Here is a 14,848-nt window from a genome sequence, read left to right on the forward strand (position 1 = left end):
TTTGTGTATTTTGTTTTGTTTTTGTTGTTTTGGGGGTTTTTTTGTTGTTTTGGGGGTTTTTTTGGGTTTTATTTCCTGGGAGGCTCTGCAAGTCACTTCTGGTTCTGAGAGTCTCCTCTGGTGGGAGAAGTGGTTTCTAATGGTGACCACTCTTGATTTCATAGCAAGATTTCACAAAGATGTCTCTGCAGGCTCTATCACTTTTGGCAGCAATTGCCATATTCTTAAATGAGGAATGTAAATATGAATTATCCAGCTAGCATTGAACCAAAAATAAATCAACACCCTAAACATATTTTGCTGTCACTGAATTTATTATGCATGCTACCAGATTTTATCAAAAAAGGATTTAGCCACAAAGCATCCAGTTATGAATGAATTCCTCCAGGCACTCATATTTTTTAAGATTTACTCTTTTTATAGGACTGTGTTAAGCACAGAGAAGGGAGCTGAATTTGTCTCTATCACACATTAGCTAAGAACTCTAACAACTGTATTTAGAGTAGTGCAGGTGGTGACTGTTTTATAAAAAAAACTTTAACTCCAACAGGAGATGAAGAAACAGATGTGTCCTTGCTCCAGAGTGAAATGTTAAGTCTGGGAGAGAAACAGGGCTTAAACTTTCACTTTAGACTTTCTTTTGTCTATCATAGCTCTCAAAGAAGCATTCTGATTTTCTTCTGTTGTTTCCTTAGGTGATTTTTGGTTTTTTTTTTAAGAGGCTGTGGAATCACTGATTTCTCTGTCTTACAGCTGGGCACTACCCACAAGTTGTCTGTTGGCTCAAACCGTACATTTTAATTGGTTACACACCTCCTACTGATCCAATAGTCGTCTTGCAAACAGAGTATCTTTAACCTACTACAGTAAAACTAAATATTTGCTTTTGATCCAATAGTTAAATCAGCACCATACCAAACAGTTGAAATCTTCCCCAAACTGATGTAAGCAGTTAATCACTAATCCAGCCGCAAAGGGGCACTGATATGCCTGCACTGGGTATTGCTCTGTATGGAAATCACAGTTAGCCAGTTCCAGAAGTTCTCTCCAGGGCCTCAATACCCTGTGCTATGCACTCGTGAACCACACATCTCCAGCTGGTACTTAAACCTGTGCATCCCGAATGGGAGTTAAAGCTGGCACGGACATTTTATCATTCTTATTACAATCTGGTTATCTATAAAATAAATGCTACCAAGCAGAGAGAGAACATTCCTTCCTCCTCCTCTAATAACAGCAACTGGGTACATGAGAAGTTCCACAGAGTTCAAGGGTGTAAAACCCAAAGAGAGACACCTCGTATCACATTTAGAAGTGCTATTTATCAGTATATAAGAAAATACAGGATGCAAGAGGAGTATACACTTAGAAAATACATGTATACATTCAAAATAAACAAGGAGATCAAGCTTCTTTTATTATCAGTATTTTAAGACTGGCTTTTCCTCTGTTTAATTTAACAGACACTTATCACTCTGTTCTGAAAGAACACTCCCAGACATCTATTTTTAAAAGGGTTGAATTCAGATACCCTTTCTATCAGAAAGAAGATCATCCTCAACTAGTACACAATGCTTCCCTAAACAAAAAAATTTACTTGCTCTTCCTTAATGACCAAGAGTAACTATGTGGTAACAATGTGCAACATTGCTTATGCCTTACATAAATAAGACATTATTTGTAAGCCATTTCAAAGATAAAACAAAATCAGGACAGAAAACAGATATATCTGACACCACAGAATAAGCTGTTAGGATAATGCATCAAAGTAAAACATCTCATCAGATACCAGATGTCTTAAATGGACAGCAAAATTTAAATATGAAAAGTATTTTGAAGAATAATGAGACACTGTGGAGAAATCTCCATTTGAAGGTATTTCTGCATCTTAAGCACCTTTTGGAACTTTAATCCATTTCATACTCACAGTATTTTCATTCGTTTCCTGTTTCTGCTATGCTTCAAACACCAAATTCAGGAGATATGAAATGCAGGTGCTACTTTACCAGGATTACATCATTTTTAAAGAAGTGATTTTCTCAGGATGAAGCTATTACCTGAGAGAGCTCAATAAGGAACTCACACAAGCTTCTTGCCACTTTCTAATTCCTTTCATGATAAATAAATTCACATGAGAATTTCTGCATTATGGATTGCAAATGTTGAAAGGTAAAGCTGCAAATGCTGAAAGGTAAAGCTACAAATGTAACTGTATTATTTATAACCATAGATAGACATAATAGAGACTATGAGAAATAAAACAGACACATGAAGCAATGATTAGTATTTAATCTCTAAATTTATATTTAGCCAAGTAATTAGACCTGCTTAAATATATGAAACACTTGCAATGCCTGTTGATCAATGCTTAAAAGGATTACTTCAATGCAAAGACTCACTAAAATGATTAAACTAAGTTTTATTTGATGTCTGGTGCTTTCACGGATTCTGTAATTAAATAACTGTTGCTTATTGGTACAAGCCTGTTGATTTAATAGACGTATCTTGATTTATGCTAACTCAGTATGCATATTGTCAATCATGGGTGCTAACAGCTGTATGATAACATTCAAGCATGATTTTTCTGTGAAGCCCTAGACTTTGATAAAAAACTGTTAGGAAACATTGAGGGTGCATGAAAGGCTGAGGCATGAATAAAGATGGTAATTTAACAGTCGAATAAAATAGTTTGTTTTATATTTAAATTCTGCTTTTCTCATACTGCAAAACCAAAAGTATAGATACCTGTAATTAAGATACGTGGCCTGTAATTTTCTCCCTTCAGGAGACCAGCAGTTAGAATGTTACAAAGGTATTATGACAAAATTCATCACACTCAAGCAATGCACAGTCAGGAATCAAACTTTAGAATCTCACATAATGAGTAAGGTAGAGATTTAAAAATCAAAACTGGTTGAGTAATTTGTAGAATGCACTTCAAATACAGGTCTAGTGGCCATGGAAATGGCATCTTCTGGAGCTGGCCAGAAACTTTCATTTTTGGTGAAACATTTTCTTTCTTTCTTTCTTTCTTTTTTTTTTTTTTTTTTTAAATAAAATGAGTTTCTTATGGAACTGAAACTCTTTTGTTGGAACTAAATCTGTGGTCTTTTGTTTAGGAAGCACTGAAATGAATTCAGAATTCATCAAAGTTTATTAGCAAAATAAATTATTTTTTTGTCAATTTTGCTGTTCCTGTTTGGCATACGGTAAAGCTGACAAGAATTGCATTGTTTCCAGATATAACTGCTACTTCTCATAATGTGCTTGTCATTATGACTAGAGAATTCCAGAGATTTGGGAAATTTTAATTTACTGATGCCAGGCTGGAGACTGGAGGATCTCAGGGTGTAGTATACAGCCAGGCTTTAGCAAAACCTAAAGTTCTCGTGACGGTCTGGAAACCCTGGAGTCTGTAGTGCTTTTCAGATCCTGCATCAAGCAGACAGGATTGTGGAGATCTTCAGCTTTAGGTGCTGCCTGTCCCACAGTGCTTTGGTCTCTGGTAACAAGTCTTGATGCCATCTGCTGAAAACCTCAACTCCTAGGGATCACCCCACAGCTGAGGTTCTGGCCTTTCTAAAATCTTGCAAGAAAAATGACATTGTTTCATCTGAACTTTCCATTTTTGCAAAATATATAGGTTTTTACAAAATAGCACTTTCAGTGATTTTTACAAAAGAAGTTTTGGTGCAAAGTTATCAGTCAGCTGTACTTACCCAATAGGTCTTGTGATGATCACTCGTTCCTCCCTTACCTTGTCTTTGCTACAGCTGTCAAAATGTTTGGTTTACAAAACAGCTTCTCATAAACTGTTTAGAGTGTCATAAATTTGTGAATGATGGTGATGATAATGCATACACTTACTAGGGATGATATATTTAGATTAATATAACATATAAAAGGGTGTAATGGTTGAATGTCATAATTGCAAAAAAGGATAACTAATTTTCATTTTGAAACATTTGGAAACATTGGCATTGGTTTGTGAAATGGGTGTAAATTATAAAAAAGGGATCTGTAGTTAGATGTTCGGTCCATACTATACAGGCAAATATTTGTTGTACTGCATTTGAAGGGGAGAATATTGCCAGCATTCACTGTTGGGCAGATAAATTATATTTGAGTACTGCTTTAAGCAGAAACAAAGTACCCTGTCTGAAAGAAGAGGCTCATCTGTGCTATGTCAGAAACCAAAAAGTTACTTGAGAACCAATGATAAGATAAATAAGGTGGTAACCATACAATTAAGAACAGACAGATTTAGAAGAATTACATTACTACTGTATATCTGCCAGTATTCCATAATTTTTTTTTCAATTACAAGAAAAAAATGGGGGGCAGCAATGATGAGATACACATGTAAAAGTGCCTAATTCTGATACCGACAGCGATTCACGTATTTCACTTCTTTTTGCTTTGGATGCTACAAATTTTATTTAAAGTTTTTTAAAGACACTATTAGACAACACAATCAAGAAAAGGTTTTTGTTAAAAATACTGATATCTGTATATTCTCTTGGGGAATGCGGCTGTTGCCAATGTAGTCGTTAGATGACAGGTTAAAGCAAGGTGTGTTGAGAATAGAAACACACAGAAAAAAAACCCAAAAGATATGCTACAGGCAGGGGATTTTATACAATTATCTCCTTCCTGTCACATTAGCTAAAATTTATCTGGAGTTACTAAAAACTAAGTCAATATAATTAAGTTTTTAGGCATCAGTTTTTTATTTACTTCTGTTTCAATTTCCGATCTACTTGGCAAGGTCTACCTGGCACTTGAGAACTGTCCTTTCTTATCACAAGCTTTGCTTGTCAAATCAATCCCAATTCTCTTTTTAAAAGTGGTTTATCATCAAGGACTTACTAGATAATTTATCTGATGAGAAATGAGAAGGAATTTCATTTGCTTTTCTTTCTCTGAATCAGTGCTACCTCTGCAAGGCTGACAAAAACAAAAGGTCTTTTGCCATAAAAACACTACTACATATGCATACACCACTTATAAGCTAATGGTTTCTACATGTTTTTCAAGGTCTCTCATACTGAAATTTAGTTTAAAGCAAAGCTTGCCCTGTTCTAGATTGCCTCAAACTTGAAGGGTGCAACAAAACCCAAAAATGATGAGAGAAATTTAGAGAAAAATTAGAAGATAAATTACTCATTCCAAAGAAAGCAAAGCCCACATATGTTTAACAAACTTTTCACCTTCCCTATACTGACAACCCATGTACTATTAAATTGATTTATCCTGGAAAACATGAGCCCAGATAACATACATTTGACTTTCAGGATGCAAGGTTGCCCTCTAGTTTGGATTCCATTAACTAATCTTAATGTATGAATGATTAATTTGCCCACAAGTGTAACAGTTAGAACAGATGTAGCTAAATTGATTGAATGTTTTTTCATAATTGCTGTCTCCACATTGGTGTAAGCATTGTTCTCAAATAGAAGCTATGGGCTCAATGTAAAAATTACTGCATGATCCGGCTTGTGTTATTCAGGACCAAAACATGATGAATAAGCTTCCTTTGTGGCTTAAAAATAAGCAGGTCAATAACAAAAAGCTGAAGATAAAACTTCTAAATACACAAACCTATTATTTGTGCATTTAGATTGCATGTGTGGTGAGTCTTTAGTCAAAATCCCCTGCTGCTGCCCATTAACTAACTTACATGTAGCAATAAAATCACTGGGACTGATTTAACAACAGCAAATAGAAAGCCATTTTGTACAGGCAGATGCTTCTTTAATTGTACCAGTATTTTGCACAGCCATTCTGGCCATTTGGCACTTGAGGATAATGAGATACAAAAGCACCATACCTTCCGAAGAGGTTTGAGCTTGGTCTCCATTATAAAGTCGTACTTGCAGAGTTCACAGCAGCGTGTGTCTGAGCTCTTAATCCACTGGTGCAGGCAGGCCTGATGGACAAAGCGCAGGGTCCCTGTGCAGCGACATGGCGTGATGAGGGGACTTTCATCATCTCCCTCACAGTGACAGATCCTGACAGGAAGGACAGCAAAAGCTAGTGAGGGAACTTGCCAACCAGCAATGCAAAGGCACCAGTTTATCTACACATCTTTTTCATTTTCAGACTTGACATTCATAAGACGCAAGTTACATGACCTTTCGGATTGAGGCCCAGGAACATATTCCTTGTTCCTTTCTGCCACTTAGTAATTTCTCTTCACTTAGTTATTTCTCTTTGAATTTGCTATGTGGTCAGAAGGTGAATCAATAGAAATAAGACTGTTTCTCCCTTTTATGCACAGCAAAACCTTTAAGACAAATACCAGGGCTCGCTCTTAGAGCTGACTAGTTCTTGATCTGTTAGTATGGCCAATAAGATACACAAACTTAGCAGAATCTATCCCTAAACTGGAAACATCCAGTATGAAAAGTACAAAAAGTTCCTATGATACCTTTTTGCAGCTACATGGTTAAAAGAATAAGAAAACAGTTTTGAGTACTCTGGAGTAGTGGGTATGTCACAGTGCACACACGCGTGCACACACTTTTTAGGAGGCAGGTGTTAAAAAGGAACGGTCCTTCCTCTTTTTCATTCTTCACTGTCCCTTTGAAGCAGATAGCTGCGTTATCTGGGAAAACAAAAACTACAGCTGCAAGCTGCAAGCCCTAAGGCAGAGGCTGGTACCAGAACTGTTGTTACCTTGTAATGGGATACAGAGCTTTTCATGTTGTGGTTTTGCATGAAATGATCAGTGTCCTAACATCACAACCTGATGGTGCTCATCTGTGACACAAGTCCAAATGTCTGGATGATCTTCCCTTCTTCCAGGCTCCTGGAAAACTTTCACCCATTGAAAACAACACTAGCTTTAGTGGCAAGCATCACTATGAGGGCAGAGGAAGCTCTTTGGTGAGCAGAAGGCTTAACTGAACACCTGAAGTGATGGATGCTCACCTCACTGAAGAGTAACTCACTCCCATTCCCACCTCAGAGAACCACTATAAAGTGTCCAAGCCCTAATGAATGTCCCAAGAATCAAACTGGTGTGTAAGGGAAAAAAAAAAAAAAAAGAAAAAGCGGAAGCTTGGGAAATATTATTTTGAAATAGAGAAGTAGCAACAACAGCACAGATCCTGGTGTCACACAAAGGAAACTTAGAGTTTAGAAACTTAGTACTTGGGAAAGTCACCCTCAGATGGATGTGTTCAGAGGAGTCTGAACATGTCTGAGGAATAACTTGGTCCTTTCTGCAGAAAGCTGTGGCGACACCACTCCTGGGGTAGCAAAGGGGCTGGGGAGCGCCTTGCAATGAGGTTGTCTTCCTACTACTCGGGGGAGGGAAGAAGGTGACCACCTTCACAGCACAGGAGCACCTGGCAGACATCAGGAAACAACCTGGCAAAGACACCCTATGACAGACTGGCTACAGCCCAGCACCAAGGCTGCTAAATCCACAAGCAAGGGGAGGAGGAAATATCAACATCTAAGTAAAAAAATCTATGGAACAAAACCAGCTGCTTCACTATTGTTCTGTGGTGTAGCCTAGAGCCATAAGAAAATGAATCTACGATAATGGGAAAGCAGAACAAAGCTACTTTGATGGATATTTAGAGAGAGAAAAAAAAAAGCTTCTGTGGAAACCCGGTACACAAAAGCCAGATTTCAGTGTCTGTAGTGGTGCCCACACAGTATCTTGTACCCCACGGGAATGGAGGGGAGAAGAAAATACCCACAATGTCCATCTTGCACACATTTGTTTTTTGAGACACATTTTACAAGAACTCTATTTACAGTCTTTTTTTTTAGTAACCCAGCCAAGCTAGGTGCATCAGTGGCTTAGTTCTTAAATGGAAACTGGCTGTATGCTGACTTCTTATTCAGCCTGTAGCTTAAGTAGAACTAAATTTTCAAAACACCGAATAGGTATTTTGCTAACAAATGCAGTCCCAGCTGAGAGTTACATAAAAACCATCATTTTATTTTAAAATTAAAACTATTACCCAAAGGAAAAGTAGCATTCTTGTTCATTTAAATTCAAGCTATACACAATTTATTTTACAGGCTTAACATTTAAACTATTTAGAAATGAGACAGCTAAGCTAGGTACCCAAGAGCCTTTTTTCTACTAGTGCCATAATTGTTTAAAATTATTTTAAGAGCTAAAATACAAGACTAAAACTCCACTGGGATCTTCAAATAAAGTGACATTGCAAATTTGAAATGAATAGAAACATTCTTCAGTAGAAACACTTCTACAGAAAACCTCTATATGAATTATACATTCTATTTATTCTTTCATTGTACTGAAGTTACAAGCTAAATGCATAAATAACAGGGTGACATTAAGAACCTTTATTATACAGAAGCTCCAACTGAATAATCTAATGGCCTCTTCTAGCTTTCTAATAATGAAATATGTAATGAGAATAAAAATTAACTTCAAATGGAATTAAAGTCCAGAGAAAATAACCAAAGGCATGTTTTCCATTAGCTTGAATGTTCTTTGGTGCATTTTAGCTCTTTGTTATTTGTTTAGCCAGATGAAATTACCTTAAAATAAATTTGTGCTACCTAAACTCACGATCACAGTCTTTAAAGATATGTGGGTGCCTGACAGCCATTGAAATAGACTGTTAGTTAACACCTTAAATCTTTTAAAGACTTGGGCCAAATAACTTATAATACCTTGCTTAGCCATGAGTACTGAATCAGAATTCTGTACATCTGTGCCCTTTGCTGTATTTATCTATCATGTAGATCATCATTATCACAAATTACAGAAAAAAAGCTATAGACAATGGTTTTGAAAAATATGTTGTTCAAATGGAACTGAGATAGAAAGCACAGACTTACCTAAGTGGTATCTAAACCAAGTTGGAGGCATAGAACTTACATTCTAGTTTCCTATTTTTACATCATCATAACTGCTTCAAATTTTCACCCATCAGAATGATTCTTTACAGGACTGATCTTATCCCAAGATTAAAATTTGCTTACATACTTTAGAAATGAGTTAAATGAAAAAAAAATAAAAACAACAACCAAACCTCACTCTCCACTATAAAGCAAAACAAAACAAATTGTAAAATCTATACTGATCTATATATAAAGTGTAGTGCAAAGTGTAGTGCAGCGCTGATCACAGTTAATAGTTGCAGTTTCAGCTGTTCAGATACACCTACAGAATTTACATACTCAGCTTTTCTCAGCCTTCTAGTCCTTTAAGGCAGATAAATGGCCTTCATTATAGAGCAATACTTTTGACTATTCCAAAACAGAGGGGAGGAAAGTCAGCTATTTGACCAAATCCTTTCGGTTAGAAACCCTTTATAGTCATAAATTGAGCCTGTTTTTTTTTTATTTTATTTTATTTTATTTTTTTTTAGGTTTGACAGCTTAATTCTTTAAGATACCAGCCTGTGAACAGGACCTTGCTTGTCTAGGGAAAAGATGAGTACCAGGCTCCAAAGGAGCTTTTGCTCTACAAATCATGCGTACACCAGACAATGCAGCATATACAAGCTATTAGATGATCTTCTGATTCAGATATGCACATTTTTTGTGTATGTGTGCAGAATATACAGACATATCCCTACACATTGAGATCATAGAATATTTTTTTAAAGAAATCTCATTGTGCATCTTTATGAAATAATATTATAACAGTGCAGTCATTCTTATGCTTAAATTTTTGTTTTATATGGCAGTATTTTAATTACCCAGCCCATATTTCTCTAGCATAGAAGTGTTTCTACAACCTTCAACACACATATGTACCAAACAGAGAAATTAATGCCAGCACTGTTCATATATCAGACAAAAATCCATATAAATTATTTGAAGGATGTTATTAAATAGCAGGTTCACTTATAATGCAATAAATTAGAAAAAAAAATATATATAACACTTCAGGAAAAAAATAAAAAATGCTAAACTGAAAACAAAATTTGTGGTTTTGAAAGATTTTGCATAATTCCTATTAAAACTGTTGCAGATTTCTTGTATGTTCCCTACATAAAACCCAATTCTTAAACAGAAACAGAATACTTCAATTTAGAAAACGTTTAGAGAAAGATAAGATTTATGTAAAATGGAAAGCTAGAGAAGTTTACTGAGAATATTTTAGAATTATCTTTCAGTATTTCTTTTTGTTCAAAATATTAATTGCATTCAAGGCACATTCAAATGATGCTGAGAACCTAACAATAATGCAATGCTTCACTGAGCAATTGTATGTGACATATTAAACTCTGTACCATAATGACTATGACATATTAAACTCTGTATCATAATGCCTATGCAAAATGAGTACGCAAAGTTGCTAGTAGTTTCAGGTATACCATGTACTTCACTGAAGGGCATATTGACACCATATTCATATAAATGAGAGATGTTTCTTATTGGATTAAAATTAAAAGATGCTGCTAAAACTAAGCATTCAGAAGACAGGCAACTTCAGAATTTGGTTTTGTTGCAGCATCTTTAATTCCATTACTATGAACTGTTTTCCCTCATTTCCCCTGGTCCTGTTCATTGCAAAAATAAGAAGACAGGAAGGGAAGTATGAAACAAGATGGCTACAGTTTGTAGACATTCATACGCTAATTGGATTCAGGCTGATTTTCAGAAAAATGGCAAGAGCTATCCTGCATGACTGTACTTCACTTCTCATCAAATGAAGTTTACTTGCTTGTCTTTTTTTTTTTTTTTTTTTTTTTTTTTAACAAATAGACAAATATTTCTTACATGATCTCAGTTCGAAAGGTCAACTAAAATTAGCGTGGAGCAAGGAGTTCACATGGAAAATTTTCAGGTTTTCCTGACAGCAAACAAAATGACCATCTAGATGATTAGTGACCATCTGAGCTGCTTACTGCAACAGATATAGGTAGATTCCAACAGGTTTGTAGCGTTTCCTTCACAGGAAAGGTAACAATTTTACTGTCATTAAAGAGGATAGCTGCTAATCTTAACTATCATTGGAAAGACAGCAGTAATCCTAACCTGTCTTTCACTAACTCACTTCAGTTTTCTGTAATTAAGAAAACAGGCTGACTTCTATGCCACTGCAGTGAAGTATAAAATGCACTTATTCTGCAGGATGCTTGTGCGCATTGTGAAACTTAGTGCTCTGCCCTTACCCAGTTGGCAAGTGCTCCTCTGTGATGGTGTCTGAACTGCTGATTTCCTTAAGTGGCTACTGCTCAAGGAAGGTCATCAAGGATAAGAATGAATTAGCATGTTCCTGCTTGTGCTTCGAGCTACACAGGTGCCTTGTTAATGGGAACTGCACAGGTGGAAAAGAGTTTGCAGAAATTCTGCACCACCAGAATATTTTCAGTGGATCTCTCCTATTTGAGACTGGCACAGTATCTCAGTACATAATAACATTTTCAAGCATCTTTGGTCATTCCATATAGACAAAGGGTTTTGTTACAGGCAGGTAGTGCAGACAGCTTTTATAGTCTTCCTTAAAAATAGAACAGTTCAAATTTTACTCTCATTAACAAATACATAACCTAGGGGAATGCCTCCGAGGTTTTAAAAAATAGAAGTGTATGTGGGGGCATAGGCATACTCATGATGATGTATGATAATGTTTAAGGGCTATAAATAACCTAAGTATGTAAAACCCGTATTGTTCTCTAATAATCCTGGGTGCTATGTCCATGCTAACTAGCATTGCAGTGAAAGTGTACCAAATCTGTTGCAAAAAACAGCTAGTGTTAAAAAGCTGACGTCATAGAATCATAGAATACCAGATTGGAAAGGATCACAAGGATCATCTGGTCGAGCCTTTCTCGAAAAAGGCACAGTCTAGACAAGATGGCCCAGCACCAGGGACATAGTACTGGTTGCTTTGATGCGATATTGGCTTGAGGTTGGACCAGGCACGCACCTTTCAGTTGACTTTCAGTCAAAGGAAATATAGTTAGAGAACCCTGAGAGCGATTCTCAGTGTGGTCTGGATAGTGGCAAAAGTAAAGGTGATCAGATGTGCTTCAAATACAGGCTCCTTATCTGAATGCAGGCACCAATGGAGACCACTTCACTGACAAAATTAGGAGGGGCTACTGCCTGTGATATGTTTACTGCCCCTGTGATCTAATTTCTATGTACTGTGAACTAGAGCACGATAATAAACTAATGCAGATGCCTTATCCCTCTCCTCAGGAAAATGACAGTATGGAAGTGTACCAGTGGAAGACAAATTATTTCAAACTTTTAACAAATCTCCATAATAAAAGAGGGAAATATCTTCTCTGTATAGATATGCTCAAGGAAAATAATGCCTATTCCAAAAATATTGGTTTTGGAGACCAGAGATTGAAAAGGCAGTTAAAATCTTGACCTTCACTGGAAAGCATACCTGGACTAAATGATTATTCAAATTTAAATTCTTACTCTGTTCAGGGGGTTCATCTCATTGCTGTATCTTGCGGTTACTAAAGGGAGCTTAGTCAGGAAGAAACAGCATAGTTGTAAAATGTTGGACCAACTGAATTCTTGGCTTTGATTCTTGGCTGTGAGGATTATTAGCTGCCAGAATGAAATACCATGAGCTCCTAGGTTATCTTAATTGGACCAAAAGGAAACAATTCCATAGGCTTGCAAAATGATGTACAAAATTGCTGTCCTTACTGTCTGATGATCTTAAGAAAACTGTTCTCCTGTCTAAAAAAGGTCATTTTCTCTTTCTGCCAATTTCTAAAGTGCTTACAGTGCTTTTAGATAGTTAGAACATAAAATTAAAGCAAACAACTTTATTAACAACTCACAGCAAATAATTAACTCATTCATAAGCAGAAATGAAAAAGATATCAAATACTGCTCCTGAACAATTTATCACTTGGAAATAAAAAAGTTAAATTCACTAAATATGTTCACCCTGCAATAGGCTACAGCATGTCGTGTTTCCCTTGCTTTCATTTTGCAGACTTTTTTTTTTTTTTTAATCTCATTTCCATTCTTTCCACTGTTAAATCATAAAGTAATCTGAATGACAAATTGGTTTTTCTCTCCATTTAAACACAGTGTGAATGAAGCACATATTGAGCGTAATCAATTTGTGTACCTCTCCCCTGTCACTCCTGTCCTTCTATTGTATTAGACAGTCAGGCCTTTGTCTGACCAGATAAAAAAACATTTTCAAAATGTTGCACCACACCAGTAGAATTTCATAATGGTCAAGATAAAGCTTTCTCTTGATTTGTGCAAACATGATCAGAATTTGCAAGAGACCAAAGAGCAAATACCATTAGGAACAACGCATGAAATCTTTTATTTTGTCAACATTTTCCGTCCTTGTATTAATCTTCTATTAAAGGTCATAAATAGGATAACTGACCATCTAAGTAGTTACGAGTAATTCCTGCCTCACATGCACTGTCAGAGCAACTCGAGATACATGTCAGACAAGATTTAGTGCAGTGAGCACAGTTCAAAGAACTAGGGACTGCATCTTAAAAAAGGATTTATATTTCTTCCTACCCACATAGTGGAAGTCAAAGCTTTAAGTAACTGTACTCGTTTCAGAACAAATGCAATCTTTAAGTATTTAATAACGGGACTCTTAAAACCAAAGGTCTTCCCTCACGCAATCCTTCTATAAGGAAGTGGCACCATTTCACATATTTGCATTAAAAATAATAAGAGGTTTTGAGAGAAAGAGGCAGAAACCAGGACTTGGTTCTCCCCCAGTTGACTGACCCTAGCCACAACAAACACAACCAGCTTGCCTTGTTTAATTTCCTTGCATCCTTCTGGATCATGGAGAGCTTCCAAAAGAGACTGCATAACCAGATGGCTGAAGAGGTGACAGATGGGGCTTTGAACCATCAGACAGAGAATAGAATTAACCAGAATTTCATACTGCTTCAAAGACTGATGAACCACTAGACCATCATACAGAGGAGGAGATTCCTCAAAAAGCAGCAGATTCCTATCAGAAAGTCACCTTGCAAAAAGAAGGCTTTAAACAGGAAGGTAAGCAGCGGTTGCAATTCTTTAAAAGGAAGGGGTGAGGAACCAACATGCAGCAGGAGATTCAGAGATTTGGCTCCTAACGAAGGAAAGTATCAACTGGAGACCCCAAGGAAGGCACTAACATCCCAGGGACAAACAGGTTAAAACCCCTCATCAGCCAAACAGTGTAGTCCGGCATCCTCCAGTTTTTGGTGATTTTGGAGGGCTCTGGATGGTATTATATTTCGAGTCTATGTATTCTGCACTACTGTTTAAATTATTTACTGGATCCAACTTCATGGTTTCAGTATAAATATTTCAAATGAATGTTAAATTTCAATGGTAGTATTTGAGCCTATATATCTATTTTCTGTTCACCTTTCTCCTTTTTCCTTAAGTCCATGAGGACTTATTTACTCACAAGAGGCTTTCTGTCTGTCTGCTGATTTTGTGAGCACTGTACTACATGAATACTTCAAGATGTAAGTATTTTCAAGCAAGATGCTACTTTTCAGGTCCTGCTATAATATTATCATATTATGAAAATAAAACCCCTGTTACAACACTTGATTTCACAGAGAGAAACCACATAATAATTTTGCCTCTTCTCAAGTGCAAAGTATACTATTTCTTCCTTTCCATGATTGTATTAACACATAGTAATAACTGTATTAGTCTTTTCCTAAGTTTATAATGGACTTTTAATTAATACACTAGCTTTTAAAGCTGATCTTGAAAAATTATGCCTTGAAGTAGACTCTGCAGATTTCATGAATCAACTTCATCATCTCCCTTACTACTTCTCCCCATTCTTACCAGCCTTCTGGCATGCTCTACTCTTGTATTTACTCCACAAATGAGGGCCTTACTTTTCCTGACTGTACATGGAGCTCAACAAAATAAA

The 14,848-nt window shown here is 36.4% G+C and overlaps 1 protein-coding gene across 1 annotated transcript in view; it reads right to left on the reverse strand.

The window, feature by feature from the left end:
• Positions 1-14,848, reverse strand: part of MARCHF1 (membrane associated ring-CH-type finger 1) — a 160,111-nt gene that overhangs the window by 14,316 nt on the left and 130,947 nt on the right. The window contains exon 5 of the mRNA XM_080344224.1: positions 5,831-6,011. Within this exon, the coding sequence (XP_080200350.1) occupies positions 5,831-6,011 (181 nt within the window). The remainder of the gene's footprint in view (positions 1-5,830; positions 6,012-14,848) is intronic.

The sequence above is a fragment of the Nesoenas mayeri genome, assembly GCF_963082525.1.
Source record: "Nesoenas mayeri genome assembly, chromosome: 4".
Taxonomy (NCBI): Eukaryota; Metazoa; Chordata; class Aves; order Columbiformes; family Columbidae; genus Nesoenas; species Nesoenas mayeri.